We start from the raw sequence: 20,683 nt of genomic DNA, 5'->3' as shown, positions 1-20,683 counted from the left end.
TCCCATTGTCACCGTCATTCATGGGGAATTGAATAGTATTATATGGGCATCCACTTTCCACCCTCATGGTTCAAATTTCAACATTATTCAGAGGGTTGATTTAAGGGCACTGCTATAACCAAATATGCTTTACTGGGATCTCTGGGAAGCCTGGCAAACAAGAAAGGTTTGAAACTTGCAATGACTAAGATTGCTGCACCTAGGATATAGCAAAAAAACGGAAATTATATAAACCAGATGATACCTTGCAATGGTATAAAAGTGCATGGGATATAGCTTTGTTGACAAAGCTTACATATTATAAAAGGGAACGTGCATGAAACAAATTCATTGAAAAATGTAGTCCAGTTATAGTGCAATTATAGGAATGCAAAATCACAAAGCAGTGTCTAACCTTACTTTCACTCGCATAATTTAACATTTGCTTAAAACCAAATAATAAATATGGACACTTAATAAATGTATGCAAAGCTCTTTAAAGCATAATTTAATTTATAGTTGAATAAATAAATATTCATATATAATATGAATATTATTAGACATATTTGGATGCCATTTTGTATTTCTTTTGTGATAATCTAATTTTTTGAAGTAAAAACGTAGGGTGTGTGTGAATTATTATTATTATTATTATTATTATTATTATTATTATTATCCCACCCATCTGGCTGGGTTTCTCCAGCCACTCTGAGCTGCTTGCAGCATATCAAAAACAAAAACATTAAGCCTTAAAAACCTCCCGATACAGGGCTGCCTTCAGATATACACACAACTTTGCAGAGGCCTCTGACTATGATTCCCATATACAGAGTTTTCATAAATGTACCATGCAGCAATGGAAATATGAAGCAGGGTATCTCTGGAGATGGCAGGAAATTTGGCACAGAGGCCCTCCTCACATCACCTTCCACGTAACTTTGTTGGTGGTCCTGATCCATACTTTGAAGGCTGAAGGTGAACTTCCTAGGCCAGTGGGAAGATGGGCCCCTCCTGACGGGTGTGTTGTTTTGTTTGTGTGGGTGGTTACTTCCTGCAACATGTCACTGAGGCAAGAGTGCCTCAGTCACTTCCTTGGGTTTTTGGGAATGCTACCTAAATGTTATCGCATGAGTGCCATGTGCATGGGCCCTTTTGCGCCACAGCACAACAAAAATGGGACAAAAAACAAACTGGAACATTTGTGGTATTAAATTTTTGTACAGGATTTCAGCAGGAAGTTACAGGACGTATACCGATCGAAAATGAAGCAGTATGTCTGCCCTGAAACTCTTGCAGGCATGAAAGTATTGAAAGTGGGATTGCGTATAAGTACCCCAATATCAGAATTAGCACAAATCCTCATGCATACACAATAGGAAGGATGTCTGGAGAGACCCGATGTCTTTGCAAAAGCCCATCAAGGCCCAGAGAAGAAGATTCCGAAGCCAAGCACAGACCTGATAGTAGTTTCCCCAAAGGACTCCCAAATTGTTTGGAACCCACAGATCACTGCTTTCTGGTGCAACAAATCTCAAATATAATTTAAAAATCAAACTACACATAGTTCTTGTGCAGTTCACAAAATATGGGTTGGCTATTGGTCAGCTGTGGTGTTAGAGGGCCTAGGAAATGTGGGACCTTCAGGATGGGGGTAGGTTTATTGAGGACTCAGGTAGGAATGGGGGAGAAATTTGATTCAACTTGCATTCAAAGGCAAATTTATCAAATATGCACTTTCAGAAACAACCCATGAGCCGAAACGCAGCCATCCTTTGAAATTCGCATGTCTCTGAATTTTGCAATGCAGTTCTTCAGCCTAGTAATGTGTACAAAAATACAAATACTATAGTAGTATGCCTTTAAAATTCATATATTCATAAAAATAACATACATTAGGGGAAATTACTTTGCAAAAATATGTATATTAGGAGAAATGGACACTAAAATGCTAATGAATTTTCACAAATGTAATTTTTTAAATTGCAAACTGATGTGGAAAGGTGGGGAACTGAATTTTAGATTGGAAAAATGAGAAAATGGGAGATATTGAAATGGGCAGGTTTGCTCATCACTGGAGCCAGACCATGAAATCAAAACCTCAAAGCAAAGAAGCTGGGAGTCAGAGTGGGATGCTCTGTATATAGGAGGACAGCAGAGGAGGCCCTACTGATGTTGCTTGTTGTAAAGGGACCTGGAGTAGGGCCTTCTCTGCAGTGGCTCCCCAGTTGTGGAATGCCTCCCTTTGAAAGCATGCATGACCACAACATCAATGTGCTTTCGTTGGTTGGTAAAAGCTCATTTGTTTTTTAAAAAATCTCTGGAGGTTGACTATTTTTCTCTGTTGGTGCTGCTGTTAAATGGCATGAAATGGTTATAAAGTAAGGCGTGCGTTTTGTATTTTATGAAATTTTGTTGATTTTGTAATTATAATTATATCTGTATGGAAACGGCCTTGAGGTCTGTGTGACACACAATGGTATCTATGAACCTGGGACTTTCTGTCCCAGTTAGTGCTGTGCCTCAGAGCTACAGCCCTTACCCATACTAGATCATAGGAAGCTGGCTTATACTAAATAAGACCGTTGGTCCCTCTCACTCAGTATTTGGGATTGGCAGGGACTATTCTGGATTTCAGAGAGGATTCTTTCCCAACCCTACCTGCAGACACCAGGGATTGGACCTGAGACCTTCCATGTTCAAATTGGGTGCTCTACCACTATGTTTCCTTATTGGATATGTATGAAGTACGTATACAATATGGATTGGTTGCAAGAACAAGGTTGCTGCATCCACTGAGCTACAGCTATTTCCCTAGATCTTATCTAGGGAATTTGCTGAGCAGCTTCTTGTGTTCTTAAGGCTTGTTCTGAGATGCACCACCGCTAGGGCAGTCTGCGGGGCAGTGTCAGCTGATGGTGGAGATAGATAATTTTGGGGATTTTAGGGCTTATTTTCAGGTACAGAGATGTCCAAGCTAGCCCAGTTCCTCCACTGCAACTGAATCAAAACTGGGAACTAGGAATTTCTATTAACGAGTTGCTATAACCAACTTCATAGCCTCATTCAGTACACATAAAGAAGGAAAGGAGAGTCCTTTCTACAATTTCCCTATATACTGTTTGCTAGTGAAAGCCCTAGCCTTTCTCTCCCCCAAGGGTGAACTTAGAAGGTCAACCGTACAAATCACCATCAAGATGGACTCTCTTAAACATATTCTAAGGGTCGCCTTGCACTTCTGACGGGAGGTCAATTGGTGTTTGCTCTAGCATTAGGGTAAGCTAATCTTAACAGCAGTGTCAGTCCCTTGGGGAAGTGCATGAGGCTGCTAACTATTTCCATAATTACACCCAGAGAGGCTTAAGTTCAGTCCAGTTAAACCAGGCCTGTGTTTATGCTAAAGTTGCTTCCTTCCAAAGCAGGACTCTGGCTTTTGATCTCAACAGAGGTCATGTTCAAAAAATAAATTTGGGGCTACGTATAACTGAATGGCGGGTGGTGCTATGGGTTAAACCACAGAGCCTAGGACTTGCTGATCAGAAGGTCAGCAGTTTGAATCCCCGCGAAAGGGTGAGCTCCCATTGCTCGGTCCCTGCTCCTGCCAACCTAGCAGTTCGAAAGCACGTCAAAGTGCAAGTAGATAAATAGGTATCACTCTGGCGGGAAGGTAAACGGTGTTTCCGTGCGCTGTTCTGGTTTGCCAGAAGCGGCTTAGTCATGCTGGCCACATGACCCGAAAGCTGTACGCCAGCTCCCTCGGCCAATAAAGCGAGATGAGTGCCGCAACCCCAGAGTCGGTCACGACTGGACCTAATGGTCAGGGGTCCCTTTACCTTTACCTATAACTGTGAATGCAGAGATGCTGCAATGCATTCTGTGGGCTTGTCCACACTTCCACTTGTATCATGCCTAAAAAGCACTAATTCGAGAGGATTTCTGCTTGTGCTGTGCTTTCTGGACATGGGTCTGAGTGGTTCTCTGCTTGCCCTCCACTTTCCCTGGGAAAACCCCTCTATACCACTGGATGCCTTAGCTGAGATTTCTGCATTGGAGGGGGTTGGACTAGATGACCCTTGGGATACCTTCCAACTCTACAATTCTATGATTCTGTGATTCTATGAGTAGGAGCAAACATCAATCTGCATAAAACCCAGTGGACGTTTGCTCTGAGTAGACCTTCCTGGCAGAAAATGGCAGAACAAGCAGCCCTAAGTGGGGTTTCCTTTCACTTAGCCCAGAAAGTAGCTGTTAATGCAAAACGTTGCATCACTATTGCTGACAGGAGTGAGATTCTGTCAGCATGTTGCATCTCATCTCAGAGATCCTCACTGGCTGCTGTTTTGTTACAGGGCAAAATTCAATGTATATAAAGCCTAGTACAGCTTGGAAACAGTTTACTAAGGGTTCCCTTAGCCCATAATATGGTCACTTGACTGCTCCCTGCCTGATGGTATTCAACAGATTCCACCTAAACATTAGGAAGAACTTCTTGACAGTAAGAGCTGTTCGACAGTGGAATTTGCTGCCAAGGAGTGTGGTGGAGTCTCCTTCTTTGGAGGTCTTTAAGCAGAGGCTTGACAACCATATGTCAGGAGTGCTCTGATGGTGTTTCCTGCTTGGCAGGGGGTTGGACTCGGTGGCCCTTGTGGTCTCTTCCAACTCTATGATTCTATGATTCACTGGACTATTTTTAGCATCTGCTAAAAAAAATTTGTTTAAGCAAACCTACTCAGACATGTATTTTAATATGTAATTTCATTTTATAATCTCTCTCTCTCTCTCTCTCTCTCTCTCTCTCTCTCTCTCTCTCTGTGTGTGTGTGTGTGTGTGCTGCTAACTTTATTTTGAAGAAATTAGGCTAACTTCTTTTATTGGGAACTTTATATTCCATATTTCATGCAAATCACGAACTGGTAGATAAATGAATAAACTAAATCAACAAACAAATGCCAACATAAGAAAGTCTAAGTCCCATTTCATGCATTACACATCAGCAAACCTTATTACTGAGTGCACCTTTGAGAACAAATCCCAATTCCCCAACCAGCATCTCTATATCTTGGGTGAGATTTTCAAAGCCATATAGAGCATTCAGCCTTCCAACCTGTGTTTTGGACACCATGTCCTTTGGTTTACTTCCACCTGAATTCACTTGGCACCCAGACTTCCTCAATATTTGTGCTTTGGTGCTTCCTTCCTATCAAAAACACATAGACATTCTTGACCCAACATCCTGTGGAAGGTTTACCTCCCATCCAAGCTGATCTTATATTTCTGTCACCAAATCTACACGTGGTCAAACATCTCTAATTGTCAGCTTGCATCTAATCAGTGAGAATGTTTGGGAACATTCCACAACATCATCCAAACTCAGCACTGTGAGTGCTGTATGTGCACACAGTGGTGGCAACCAGATGGTGATAGCCACCCTGTCATCTTAGAACGAGTTCTGCCCTTGGCCATCTGCCCTTGGCCACTGCACTCCCCAGCTACCCTCCCTGGGCATAATACTCATCTCTTCAGGTACCAATGCCTGCTTATCATCGTCTTTGAAATTCTACTACTGCATTGTGACAGCAGCCGCACCCCAGGAAACGGTTTTGACTGCCTGACTAAACTAGGTGAGGATACTTGGTGGGTCTCGAAGCCTTGGTAAGTTAGGAACATCTCCTGCATGTGAAGACATGCTCTACCAACTTGAGTGGACAAGACCAACAGTGGGTCCAACGATCAAGAAGGTAGTTTCTGCATGTGCTGTAGAGGGAAGTGAGGGGCAGATGGGGCTCATCAACCTGGGAAAGTAGCCCGTGTAGGAGAAGGAAAGCTTTGATCCTAAACCTCTGCTGCCTTCTTTGAGAGAAGAAAAGGCTAAGGAGAAAACCCTACACAAATCCAGAGTGGAGTCCCTAAGACAGTTGGGTGGTGCCTTGCATGCCTCCTTCCACCAACTCCTGCAGCAAAGCTGATGCTAAACATATTGCTCTGCTTTTCCTTGAACCACATCAGTGAAGCCGAGAGGAGGGTTCTGTCGTCTGGGCAGCCGAGGCCCCATATACACATGCCCAGGCTTGCACACAAGGAGGTCACTTTGGTGCTGCTAACATAGCGCTTTGACTTGACCCTCAGAGGTGCACTCCATTGTATGTCAAGACAGATGGATGCCAACAACAACAACAACAACTGCATTGGCGCATAACTGAAACCACAAGCACAGTCTGACTCCCCAGACAGGAAAAAACACCCCAGAGATTGTCTATTTCTCAAGAGATTTCATCAGCTAAACTCTCACCCCCCCACCCAATTCCATTTTCTCAAATTGATCATCTATGTCATTCATTTTAGAACATTGTGTACTCACCTTTATCCAACACTGGCCCAAAGATAGCCAAGCTGTCATTTACAGTGGTGCAGTTCCACCTCCTACCGCGGAACTGGTGCTGGCATTCCTGGATGCCGATTTTCACCCCTTCGGCTACGCTGGGCATGATCTCCACGTAGTTCCGACAGAACCGTAGTTGCTTGGGCACCAAGCCAGGGATGCTGCCACAAAGGATGGGCTGAGTTCCCAAGGAGGAATATTGATGGCCAATCGCCAAGGACCTAAAAAGAGAAGGAGAACAGTGTGGTCTTTCCAGTCTCAAGAGAAGTGATCAGTTGACTAGCAGAGAACCAAAGCCCTTCCCCAAGCCCATTTGCCTCTCACATCCAGCCTGCCTATGCAGATCTGTAATTTCCCAGATACAACTCTTGAGAGATAGTTTGGTATACATGGCCTAAAATGTGGCCCTCCAGATGTGGTTGGACTCTGATTCAGCGGAAAAGGGCTGCTTTTCCATGGGGAGAAGTGGTGGGACAAGCAGAAGTATGGATGAGCCCTAAGAGGTGGTTTCAGATCCGTACTCAGCGACATATTTGTGGCCGATCTTGGCTGCACAATATGCAAACCACCATAAACTGTCCTAGGAACTTTCACCATGTTTTGATAATTGTTTTATATTACATTTAAATTTTATGTAAACTGCTTGGAGTTTTTTTATGATTCAGTGGGGTGCAAATTCTGTCAAATAAAATGAATTTTATTTTATGTACACTTTTTGATGGCACACTTTATAAATATTTCTACATAACATTAATAAATGGAGACCCTCTGAGGCACTGAGTGGACATGAGAGAGGGGAGACCCTCTCAGGTATGGCCCCAGTTGAGGGACCAGCTTCCCAAGGGAGGTGCATCTGGTTTCCACATTGTCCCATTCCCCTGAGCATTGATTTAATCTGGCTTCTCTACTAATATTTTAATTGCTGAATGTTTAAATCATTATTTTGTTGATCTGCTTTTGCAATTTGTATTTAAGCTTCTTAGTTGTTGGTGTTTTGCTGCAAGACACCTTATGAACACTTCAGTGTAGAAAGGTGAGATATAAATGCTTGAAATGCAGTCACCCCCTGAACTCACTCCAAGCTCATTGTTGGTTTGTGTGTTCAAGTGGTGAGTCAGGGGTCGGAAGGAGTTGAAAAAGAATCACCAGCCAACCCCAATGGGTTTTGAACCACTTCTTCCTCTTAGAATTTATGATCATCTAAAGCAGGAGTGGGTAACCTCTGGCCACAAGCCTAAATAGGCCCACCATTTGGCCTGTCCCAGCCAAGCCACACCAACCTGCCCCAAAGAGGAGGGTTTGATGTGCTTGGAAAGGGGCTTCTGAAACTGCTTGCTGGGTTTTCAACAGCGCCTTTCAAAGTGCTGCATAGGTTGCCTTCTTTTCCAAAGTACAGAGGCCTTTCTCCTGGGCATTGTCGGCCAATTGGTACAAAAGAAAGACAGAACTTTTTTTATGTATGCTGCAACAGCAGCAAGAATACTCATCGCTAAGTATTGGAAGACACAAGATCTACCCACTCTGGAAGAATGGCAGATGAAGGTGATCGACTGCATGGAATTAGCTGAGATGACTGGCAGAATCCGAGACCAGGGAGAAGAGTCGGTGAAAGAAGACTGGAAGAAATTTAAAGACTACTTAAAGAAATATTGTAAAATCAATGAATGTTAGAAAGATGTTGGATAGAAACTAAGTGGTTTCCGGCTGTAATGCTTTAGGAGATATGAAAAAATAGGATTATAAATGGGTTAAAGTTTTATGGTAAGGATTTGCTGAACCAACAAACTGAATTGGAATACAAAGAAGGGAAGTATGAGGAGGTCGGAGGAAATAAGGATATGGAAGTTATATTACTGAAAATTGATGTGTGTTTTTAATTGTTTATTATTTTGTATGTTTATTTTTGTATGTTTTGTATGCTTTGTATGTTGTATGTTTATATCCTAAAAACTTTCAATAAATATCTTTTTTTAAAAAAACAAAGTACAGTGGTACCTCGGGTTAAGAACTTAATTCGTTCTGGAGGTCCGTTCTCAACCTGAAACTGTTCTTAACCTGAGATACCACTTTAGCTAAAGGGGCCTCCCACTGCTGCCACACGTTTTCTGTTCCCATCCTGAAGCAAAGTTCTTAACTCGAGGTACTGTTTCTGGGTTAGCAGAGTCTGTAACCTGAAGCGTCTGTAACTTGAAGCATCTGTAAACCGAGGTACCACTGTAATGATCATCTTTGATACTTGGAATTCCCTACTCCCTGAAGCCGCTCTGTGACCTGCAAGTGAACCACAAGGGTCTGGAAAGGTTGTGTTAGTGTGCTAGACACACTCAGGGACTCCTTGATTGTGTAGACAAGGGCTGTAAGAATGCTTCTCCACCTGACCAGCTCCCTCATGGCAAGTGGGCACCACCTGGCTTTCCAGATTGGCTCATCCAGAAGACTTTTGTCCCTGGTTTCACCTCGGCTACTGCAACTGCCGGTATGTGGCCCCTGACAGATTGTTCTAAACAGAATGTGGACCTTGCCAGAAAAACCACACACCTTTAAGTAGTGAATTGCTATTGTAATCTCCTGCAGGTTTGAACAGCAACTGATCATAGAGATGATTTTAACTTTTTAAAGAGGAGGATGCTTATTACGTTTTCAAAAAATTGTTGTAAACTGTTTTGGGTATTGGGAGAAGACAAATTAAATCAGCCACCATGATGAGAAATGGAATGTGTTGGTCCAGACACACCTTTAGACAGGCAGTTCCCCTATTTTTCACCCACCCTTCTGAAAGGCACTTCACTAGATAATGAGTAATGAGCCGATTAGTGATTTATTTCCCAAAGAAATGCAGTGTGCTGGAGGGGGGGGAAATGACACTTTGGGGGTAAGAGCTGCAAGGGGCTGGCAATTCCATACTGGAGTCATCATCCTGCCTTTACAAAGCACATCTCTTCTAGACGAGCCTGGAGCAATTCATGAAGTGGGGTGGTAAGTCAAGATTAGTTGGCTTTTTCAGGGAAATGTTGGCATGTTTGGAGTCATTCCTCATCATAGCTGCAGACCAGAACTTGCCACAGATTTGTGTCATAGACCAGGACATCCCCCACCCCACACACCCCAGAGAAGAGCTCCAAGGACTCAGTAACTGTAGTCCTGTATCATTGCAGTGTGGTGCTGTGGTAGGTCTCTCTAACTGTTAGATGATCATCTTAGTACTGGGAAGATCCAGGTTTAAATCTCTACTCAGCTATGAATCTCATTGTGAGACCTTGAACCCATCACTCTCCCTTAGCCTAACCTTCCTGGGTGATCGTGAGGAAAAACCTGTGTGTAGGGGGGTGAGAATATACGCTGCTTCGAGCTCATTGAAGGAAAAGTAGAGCAGAAATGAAACGGATACTTATTTAAGTAAAGAGGTAATCAGTGAAGTAGCTGCCCCAGTAGAAATGTCTACTGATGAAAAATTCTAGGGGGCAGTGAGACCTCTATCCTCTGTTTTGAAGGAGGTACCTGACTCTCCAACCTCCCCAGACCCACCTGCGGCCCAGGAAGACCCACCCATCCACCAAGCACATGGGCCATAAACATCCCAGCCATGCTGGGATACCAGACCTGGTGTCAGCACCTGGTCTACTCTGGAAACTGCCAGGGCCCACAGGAATAATGCCACCTTGTCAGGGCCCCTGCTGCCACCATCGCCATTGCCTGCCAACACTTGTCAATCCTGACTGTGTGGGTGATGATCCTGGTTGGTTCTGCACCTGCTAGGAACACACACACACTTTCCTTGGCTGGGTATTGCATCATGAGTGTAGTATATCAGGAACACAGGAAGCTGTCTTATAAAGGAACAGACCATTGGTTCATCTAGTTCAATATTATCTACACCAACTGGCAGCAGCTTTCCAGGGAATTTCTCCCAGCCTTATCTGGAAATGCTGAGCTTTGAACTTCGAAACTTCTGTATGTTAAGTAGATGATCGACCCTGCTTGGCTTCCAGTAACAGCCTTGCTGTACCAGTTCAGGTATGCCTGTCCAGGGCTAGGGAGTTTCTAGAGCCTAGAGAGTGCTGGCACTGGGCCAAAGTAATGGTGGACACTGGCATGTGATGTGCCAGAGGAGTGGTCAAGATTAGGAGGGTAGCTATTAGCAACACTATGCCAAGAGTCCATTGAGACTTCGTCCACACATGCTGCCATAATAGAGTACTGCCCCTTTAAATCATGGGCAGGTCCCTCAGGGGCAGTGGAGTTTTAAACACCCATACACACCTCTTAGGGGACGCGGGCGATGCTGTGGGTTAAACCACAGTGCCTAGGGCTTGCCGATTAGAAGGTTGGCAGTTCGAATCCCCATGATGGGGTGAGCTCCCATTCCTTGGTCCCTGCTCCTGCCCACCTAGCAGTTCGAAGGCACATCAAAGTGCAAGTAGATAAATAGGTACCGCTCCAGTGGGAAGGTAAACAGCATTTCTGTGTGCTGCTCTGGTTCGCCAGAAGCGGCTTAGTCCTGCTGGCCACATGACCCGGAAGCTGTACACCGGCTCCCTCGGCCAATAAAGCGAGATGAGTGCCGCAACCCCAGAGTTGGTCACGACTGGACCTAATGGTCAGGTGTCCCTTTACCTTTACCTTTTACACACCTCTTCCCCACACTTCTTCAGTGCTCAGTCAACAGCAGACCAGCGGTTACCCTCTAAGCCCCCGGTTTTTCAGTTACAGTGCTACCTCTGGATGCGAACGGGATCCGTTCCAGAGCCCTGTTCGCATCCTGAAGTGAACACAACCCGCGTCTGCGCATGTGCTGGTCGCAATTCGCCACTTCTGCGCATGCATGAGTGGCGTCATTTTGAGCGTCTGCGCATGCATGAGCAGCGAAACCCGGAAGTAACGTGCTCCATTACTTCCGGGTCACCGCTGAGCGCAACCCGAAAAGGCTTAACCTCAAGCAACTTCAACCCGAGGTATGACTGTATTCTGGTATCAAGTCTGTTTGTGCATCCAGATTCCCAGTGAGCTCTCCGTGGTTCTGATTAGTCACTTGCTAATCTCCCAGGGACCACATGGCAATGGTGGGTGGGGCCAGATGCAAAAGTGGGTGGGGCATTTGATGTGATTTCCCCCCCTTTGTACTATAGGCTAATTTCTTTACACACCTGCATAGCCTTCTCTAGCCATCTATGCACCTGTCCTTCCATCCAAGCAAGCAATAACTATTATGAAAGTCGAAAAATACCTTCCAGTCAGGCAAAAACATTCAAGGAGGGTGCAAAGCAAGGCAGGTGATGGGTGTGATCTTGGAAGAAGGGGTGTAGCTGAGGAAGAGCCCCAGAGGCCAGACTGGCCTGGGTGGCTGCATTTGACCCCCATGCATCTGTGCACTGACCTGAATCTTGGACATGCCTAGCCAGAATACCCCAATAGGACCCAGCCCAAAATGGGACACTTTGGGTTCAACAGCACATGGTTTGCTAAATGACTCTATGTGCACCTCCAGACTGTCAGTAATTTTCAGGATGGATGAAAACTTGAGGTTTGCACAACTGTAGGGGGTTAAAGCATTCTGTCGTCCTACCTTTGCAGATCCAGATGTTGCTGAACTACAACTTCCATCCTCCCTGGCTACAGTTTCTGGGCTTGATGGGAGTTGTAGTTCAACAATGTCTAGAGAGGCAAAGATTCCCCAAGCCTGGGGCAGAAGAACAAATCCTTTTCTCCCCACAAAACAACAACAACAACAAACATCAGACTCTGTGCAGTTTGGAAAGCGGGAAACGTATGGGATGAACAAACGACTCGTGGGAAGGCGCGTAATCACCTTGCAAGCAAATCCGGATGAAGGAATTATGAGTGGTCATGACTGTATCGAATCACAGAACCGTAGAGTTGGAAGGGACCCTGAGGGTCATCTAGTCAACCCCCTGCAATGCAGGATTCCTTTTGCCCAATGTGGGCCCGAAACCTAGGACCCTGAAATTAAGAGTCTCATTCCCTCATAAGCAAATCATAAGGATGCTCAATGGATATTGGGCGTAGTCTAATCACTGCGTAAGGCTTTTTGCAAGCAAATCAAGATGAAAGCAGAGTAACCCCTTCTGGAGGGGTCCTGTGAATCCCATGATTGGCTGACCATGCCATACACATGGGAGGGAGTGTTAACCCTTTCTCCTCCATGCCATTTTCCTGACAAGAATACCCCTCCTCCTCCCTTTAAGCTGCCAATAGCAGCAAATAGCTTCGTGGGCAATTTTCACCAGGAAAATGGTACAGAAGGAGAAGGGTCAGCTGTGTCTTAAGATCTTCAGGGAAGCATCTCCATGCTTTGCTGCTAGATGAAATCTGTTGTGTGGTAATGTGGGACTGAGCCTTATTTGGTGGTGGTCCCTTTCTTGTAGGATGCCCTCTCCTCTCAAGCATAGCAGGCACTGTTATAACTCAGGCACCAAGTTTATGTCATTGCTACATTTATATCCCACATTTATTTTAAGAAGCTTAGGGTTACTCACTGCCCTCCTCACTCTGTCATCACAACAATCCTGTAGGTTAGGCTGAGAGACATTGACTAGGCCAAGGTCAACCATTCAGCTATGTTGGCTGAGTTGGGATTCAAACCCTGCTTTCCCAGGTCCTAGTATGACATTCCAACCGCTACGCTACACTGGATCTCAAGTCAAAAGCTACCTCTTTGTTCCAGCATTTTAAATGTTTCCGTCTGCTCGTGCTGTTTTGCAGTTGCCCCATTTGCATGTACTGTTAATGAGCTTTCTGGTTGTTTTATTATGTTTATATTCAGCCGAGCAATTTATTTTATGTTGCATGGTATAGGTTTCTTTTAAAATTAATAATAATAACTCCCCTCTGGCTGTGGTCTAGATCCAGATAATTTCTTCTGTGGCTGTTCTTAGTTTTAAAAGAGGGAGAAGATGAGAATCTCATAAATCACAGGATTCATACAGAGTCTTCTCTAGTTTGCAATGGGTTTCCCAGCCTTCAGAAATGTGCATACCACCTCCCCTCCATACTCTCATAACAAGAAATAAATAAATATACATAGCAAATTGATTTTTCTCTTGCAGGCCGGAGCATGCTGTATAATTGGAGGCATTGCCTTGTCAACGTAGACCGGTCAGACTCGACTCGAGACATACCTTACAGCTGTTTATGGAACCACAAATGTTATCCTCCTTGAATTTTTCCCTCGCCCTGTGCTTGAATTCAGAGGCTGATTTATACTGAGCCAGACCAATGGTCCATCCAGATCAGTACTAGGCAGTGGCTCTCCAGGGGTTCAGGCAGGAGATATTCCCAGCCTTACCTGGAGATGCCAGGGATTGAATCCAGGACCTTCTGTATGCAAAGTAGATGCTCTGCTACTGAACTATTCCCTTTTCCAGTAGTATTCCCATATTTGGGGAGAGGGGCTTCAGACAGAATCTGCCCACTGGTCCCAAGAGATATGAAGCTGTGATTTTGCCTGCAGCTGGCACTGCAAAACTCTTGACCAAATAAGGCACAGCCAAATAGATCAATAGGAAAATGACAATGCAGTGGTGCCTCGCAAGACGAAATTAATTCGTTCCGCGAGTTTTGTCGTCTTGCGGTTTTTTTCGTCTTGCGAAGCACGGTGTCGGGAAAGTTTTGGAAAAGCTTCAAAAATCACCAAAGTCTTTAAAAACCTCATAAAGGCTACCACACCGCGTTCTATGAGTTGCTCCTCGAAGTCAAGTCGCAACTGTATTAACGGTGTTAAGAAAAAGGAAACAAACTTGCAAGACGTTTCCGTCTTGCGAAGCAAGCCCATAGGGAAAATCGTCTTGCGAAGCAGCTCAAAAAACAAAAAACCCTTTCATCTAGCGAGTTTTTTGTCTTGCAAGGCATTTGTCTTGCGAGGTACCACTGTAGATCAGAATGTGCTGTTATGTGGTTCCTACCTGACCCCCTACAAAAGCTTCCTGGTTAGACTTCCAACAGTTGCTAAGTCTCCAGTGATAGACTACCCTTGTCTCTCTGGTTGCCATCCCTGCCTCCAATGGAGCGAGTTCTGTAGTTTAACTATGTGTTATGTGAAGAAGTACAGTGGTACCTCGGGTTACATACGCTTCAGGTTACACACTCCACTAGCCCAGAAATAGTGCTTCAGGTTAAGAACTTTGCTTCAGGATAAGAACAGAAATCGGGCTCCGGCGGCGCAACGGCAGCAGGAGGCCCCATTAGCTAAAGTGGTGCTTCAGGTTAAGAACAGTTTCAGCTTAAGAACGGACCTCCAGAACGAATTAAGTACTTAACCCAAGCTACTTTCTTTTATCTGTCCTGAATCTTCTGGGTTCACCCCACACTCCACTGTACTACACAACAACCCATTAGGGATGGACTGGGAAGTAAGGTTGCAAAATAAAAAGGTATACGTGTTTTTGTGTATATATGCCATCCCCAGAACATAACCCTTGTGCAAGACACGATCAGACGGTAGTTTGTTTTTATTACCTTGCACATACTTTTGTATACCATCTGGTCTGGGAGTCCTGGAAAACCCGCTCCCTGCCTTGCGGGCCTGTTTCCACCGGACCTGGGAGTATGGGGCCCGGATTGACTCCAGCTACAAAAGCTGAGGCTGCTGAACAGACTCTTGGGTTGAGGTTTTGTTTGGAGGGTATTGTTGCTGTTTTTGATATTAATGTTTTGTATCTTTATTTTAGATCTCATTATGATTTATGTGGAAATTGTTTATTGGGCTGTGTACTTTTTGATATTTTATTTATTATTTATGACTACTTTTGTTTTGTTCGTAATTTTGTATTTTTTTATTTTATTTTGTAAGCCACCTTGAGCATGATTTTGTCTATGGAAAGGCAGCATACAAATAAAATTATGTATGTGTGTATGTATGTACAGTGGTGCCCCGCAAGACGAATGCCTCGCAAGACGGAAAACCCGCTAGACGAAAGGGTTTTCTGTTTTTGAGCTGCTTCGCAAGACGATTTTCCCTATGGGCTTGCTTTGCAAGACGAAAATGTCTTGCGAGTGTTCCGATATTTTTCTGCCCCCCCCCTTTTCTAAGCCGCTAAGCCGCTAATAGCCTTTTAGCCGCTAATCCGCTATGCCTTTAATAGCCGCTAAGCCTTTAATAGCCGCTAAACCGCTAATAGCGCTAATCCGCTAATCCACTAATAGGGTTGCTTCACAAGACGAAAAAACCGCTAGACGAAGAGACTCGCGGAACGGATTAATTTCGTCTTGCGAGGCACCACTGTATGTTGTAGGCCACCTTGAATTCCAAATGCCATGGACGCAATAAGAGTGCATCAGTGGTATATTTTTACTGGATCATCCATACAGTGTTCTGCTTTATTCATTGTTCTTCAATGCTACCGCATTATTGCTGTCTAGAGGGTCACTTTTGCACTCTAGCACAACAAAAGCAGTATAATCCTCCCACCCCTGCAGAGAATTTGTGGTATAAAAAGTTACAAGATTTCAGCAGGAAATTGTGCAACATGCACTGATTGAGAGCAAAGGAGTATGCCCACCCCAAAACCTTTACAGGCGGAAACACTATTGAAAGCAAGATCACATATACTGTATTTTTCGCTCTATAAGATGCACCAGACCACAAGACGCACCTAGTTTTTGGAGGAGGAAAACAAGAAAAAAAAAATTCTGGATCTCAGAAGCCAGAACAGCAAGAGAGATCGCTGCACAGTTAAAGCAGCAATCCCTCTGGGATAGCTGCGCAGCCTGCATTCGCTCCATAAGACGCACACACATTTCCCCTTACTTTTTAGGAGGGAAAAAGTGAGTCTTATAGAGCAAAAAATACAGTAACTGCCGCAATACTATCATGAGCACAAATCATCATATACGTGCAATAAAAATGATGTCTAGAAGCACCCCTAGACGTCTTCCTGCGTAAATGCACATGCACTGGATTATACATTGTGCAGGCATTATGAAAATCCACAGAAATCTATAGATTTGCAAAACATATCTTACACGGCGGACTGTGCAGAGCACCACAAAACCGTCAGATTTTAACACAGTACTTAGAGTACTTGCGATTTCTGTGGCATCTTAGCTTTCCAACTGTCTTCCCTTAAATGTTAGTTGGAAGAGCATTCATAAAAGGAAATGCACAGTGACACAAAACCAGGATGGATTGCAAGCATTTTAGAGGACAAAATAAAATAGCAATTTGCTTCAAATGTCCCAAAGAATGTGAAGGGCATCAGATTAGTTCTTTATTTTGAGGGGGAATGGGCAGATCAATTTTGGGTCATCATGCCTCCTTCACTAGTGTTTTAATTAAAAACTAGATAGGTGGTGGGAACTGCGCCCAGTTCTTAAGACAATGATCTACAACCAGTGAAATGTGCCACCTTTTCAATTGGCAGAGAGGCAAGAGGCTGTACATGCCTGTTCACCAGATTTATTCTTTTTTCTTCTCCCAAACTGCAGAATACATCACTTGGCACCTCGTGGGTGACTCAGCGGCCTGTTGTCTCTCATCACCACGGAGCTTTATCAGGATTGGGTAAGTCTTAGTTCTGATGATGAGTCAGTACTTTGCAATACAGAAGGTTGGTGGTGAAGATTGATGGAATACCGCTGAATCCTAACACTGGACAGGAACCCCAAAGGTGGATTCCCCAAGGGTGATGGTGAGTCAGAGCTGAGCATCTGGGGTGAGATGGACCAATATTTATTTTTTTATATGATTGATTGCTTGGCCTTCCCAGTACAAGTTACAACAACGGTAGAATCATGCAGTTTTAAAATTCAGTATCCCAGGCAAATAATTAGAGTAGCCAATAATAATAATACTAAGGTAAGAACAGCGTGCTGGATCAGGCCAATGGCCAATCCAGTCCAGCATCCTGTTCTCACAACCAGATGCCTCTAGGAAACGCAAAGTATGACCTGAGCACAACAGCCCTCTTCCCTCCTTTCTTCTGAAACATTGCTGCCTCCGACAGCAGCATAGCTGTTGCGGCTAGTAGCCATTGAAAGCCTTCTCCTCCATGAATTTGTCCGGTCCTCTTTTAAAGGCACCCAAGATGGCCATCAGTGCCTCTTGTGGGAGCGAGTTCCATACCATCATCATCAGCAGCATCATCATCAACAACATCATTAACAACAACAACAACAACAACAAAACAACGTAATACCCTATGAGAGAGCATAGCTGTCAACTTTCAGATTTGAAAATAAGGGATCAGCAGCCTCACCTGTCCCGGGGAGAGTCTACAGGATATCTAACAATCCGGGATAGCAGCGGGAAGCAGCAGGAAACGGTGCTGGAATAAGGGAATTTCCCGCCAAAAAAAGGAAGGTTGACAGCTATGATGAGAGAGAGATATACTTGCTATTAAAATACTCTGACTAGGTATAAGGACGATTAGCAAATCTTTCTGAGAAAGGCATGGCTTTTGCTAGACAAGGTGCAAGGCAAGGCCATGAACAATTGTGAGGAAAGAGAAAGGGAGAGGAAGGGAAAGAAAAGGAATGAGGTGATTAAATAAAATAGAATAAAAGGTGTATTGGGAGGGAAAACACAGGACAAAAGATGCTTAGGGTCCTCAAGCCTGAGTGCTATTTTTTTGTGAGTATATTCTGCAATATGTCATTGACATTTCTACTTGTGCCATGCCTGGGAAGCACAGGTCCAAGCAGTTCTCCCCTTGCCCTTCTCCTTTCCAAGGGAAAACCTGCTCTTTAGTGGTAGATTGGAACAAATGACAATCTGGGGAAATCCCAAATTGACATTTGCTCTGATTGAGCACTAAAGAGCAGTTTCCCCCCAGGGGAGAGCAGCAGGGCAAGGGTTGTGTGGATAAACTCTTAGTGGTGGATTTATATTGGACCATCTACACATCATTCCGCTTTATTCTTCATCGCTTCCCCATTAGTGACATATGGAGGGGCACTCTTTCATCATAGCACAACAAAAGTAGGGCAAACACACCTAACCTGGAACATTTGTATGAAAAGTTTCAGAATTTCAGCATGGAATTTGGGGGCATAAGCTGGTTGGAAACAAAGCAGTATGTCCGCACCAAAACTTTTGCAGGCACAAACGGTAGTAAAAGTGGGTTTGCATATAGCTGCTCCAATACAACCTAAGCACAAATCATCGTCAATGCACCATATAAAGACCCAGAGGGGCCCTTACATAGGTTGTGGCTTTCCAAGCCAAATACTGTCCATTAACAAAAGAAGAGCCCTGACGGATCAGGCCAATGACTCATCTAGTCCAGCATCCTATTCTCATAGTGGCTGACCAGATGCCTGTGGAAAACCCTCAAGCAAGACTCAAGCACAAGAGCATTCTCCTCTTCTGTGGTTTCCAACAACTGGCACATTAGCTAAGCACAAGCGTCCATCAGGAGATTGATAAACATCCTGTTTTCCTATTCCCCCTGCCCACCCCAAAATCCCTCGCCAGGTTACAATATGTATAGCAATGGGAGAACTTTCCCTGTTGCTTTCATCCGGCTGGTCCATTTCTTACTTAGTCAAATCCCCCAGTTGAGAGGGCTGGCTGCAGGACGTGTGAAAATTAGCACACAGCTATCAGCTTGGGAGACTCACAAATTGAGCAGAAGACTGGATAGATGTTGGATGTGACACTTCTTTGTCAATGGGTGCTTTTCACAACGCCTGCAAGGACGCCACCCACTCCTGCCTCCCCTGCTGAGGGCCTTCTGTGTCTGTGCAACACCCTGTTCACACACTTCGTTTTGTTTACAATTTTTACCCCACCTAAGCTCCAAAGAGCTTACAAAATAGAAAACAGGTTTTTTTTATATATAGAACAATAAACAAAGATTAACAGGATTAAAACACCCAGAGAAAGCATCAGCATCTCTCTAAAATTTTGCATGGGTATTTTGAGGGACAAAATGACTGAGGTTCAAGCTAGGGATATTCCATTGGATGTGGGTAGATGGGGAGAAAACATCAAACAGTCTAGGTTAAGAGGAGCACATAACACATAAGAAGGGCCCGGCTGCTGGATCTGGTGAATGGACCATATTGTCCAGCACTTTGGACTACCAGATGCCTAGGAAGTTTGAAAGCAGAACCCGACCTGCACATCCCCATCCAAGCAAGCAAGCAAGAAGCATCATTGGAGTCCAGGAATACATTCCAGCCAGACAAAAAACATTTGAGGAGTGTGCAAAGTCAGGCCAGGAATGGGTGCAGCCTGGGGAGAAGAGGTATAACAAGAACACAAGAAGACCCTGTTCTCAAAGTTGCCAACCAGATGCCTGTGGGAAGCCCGCAAACAAAACATGAGTCCTATTTTTTATTTAAACGCAACATATTAGCTTACAACATATCATCCTTAGTCGTCCCCCCATTTCCCCCCATACAACAACCCACCCTCCCCTCCCCCCTAGACTTCCCTCAGTTCCAATCTCTGGTTTCTCTATAGATGCTATTCTCTGCATGTTACAAAATTGTATAAATCGTTAATTTATCTGACTAGTTATTGTCAATAAAGAGTTTGTGAGTGTTTATTCAAAGCCTGCCAAGGAGTCCAGTTCACTTTGTTGCTTCTTTAAGTACTTTGTAAAAGGTTCTCATTCATCTTTAAAGTCACAGTTATCCTTGTCCCATAATTTATGTGTCAGTTTTGTCAGTTCTGCATAGTCCATCAGTTTTTCTTGCCATAGTTCTTTAGTTGGGGTTTCCTCATTCTTCCATCCTTGTGCTATTAAAACTCTCGCCGTCATTGTCGCATACATGAAGATATTTTTCAACTTCCTTGGCAGGTCTTTTCCTACAATCCCTAACTGAAATGCTTCAGGTTTCTTAACAAATGTTAGATGGATGGTATTCAACATCATACTGCAGCCAGCAGTGAAGGTAAAACATAGCTATTGTGGCCATTAGCCATTAATAGCCTTCTCCATGGTTTGGTCTAATTCTCTTTCAAGGCCATCCAACTTGGTAGCCACTGCTACCATTTGTGGCAGCAAATTCCATAGTTCTAAGTATGTGCTGCAAAAAGAAGTACTTTCTGTCTTCTGTCCTGAATCTTGCAACGCTCAGCTTCATGCAGCGTGCAGACTCCACAGCACCCAACTGTCTTTCAGCAGTGCAACTCCCATTAATGATTTCTTTCACACAGAACTGCAGAAGCTCTGGCTGGCCTCCAGCTAGTGATCTGCTAGCACACACAGCCACTTGCTCATGGTTAGCTAGGGATACCAGCTTTGACTTGCCAAAGGAGGGGAAGAAGCAGCGAGCCGGCATTGAGCGAATCCGCAGAGGCCTGTGCCAAGATCCCATGTGTGTTTGCTTTAGAAACCGGAGACAAACCCTCTTCTCCTCCTCCTT

The 20,683-nt window shown here is 44.3% G+C and overlaps 1 protein-coding gene across 1 annotated transcript in view; it reads right to left on the bottom strand.

The window, feature by feature from the left end:
* Nucleotides 1-20,683, bottom strand: part of WNT3A (Wnt family member 3A) — an 87,870-nt gene that overhangs the window by 34,950 nt on the left and 32,237 nt on the right. Inside the window, exon 2 of the mRNA XM_083467190.1 lies at nt 6,335-6,576. Coding sequence (XP_083323316.1) covers nt 6,335-6,576 — 242 coding nt within the window. The remainder of the gene's footprint in view (nt 1-6,334; nt 6,577-20,683) is intronic.

This window comes from Podarcis liolepis (genome assembly GCF_965112155.1).
Source record: "Podarcis liolepis genome assembly, chromosome: 12".
NCBI lineage: Eukaryota > Metazoa > Chordata > Lepidosauria > Squamata > Lacertidae > Podarcis > Podarcis liolepis.
This window is presented reverse-complemented; position numbering and strand designations above follow the sequence as displayed.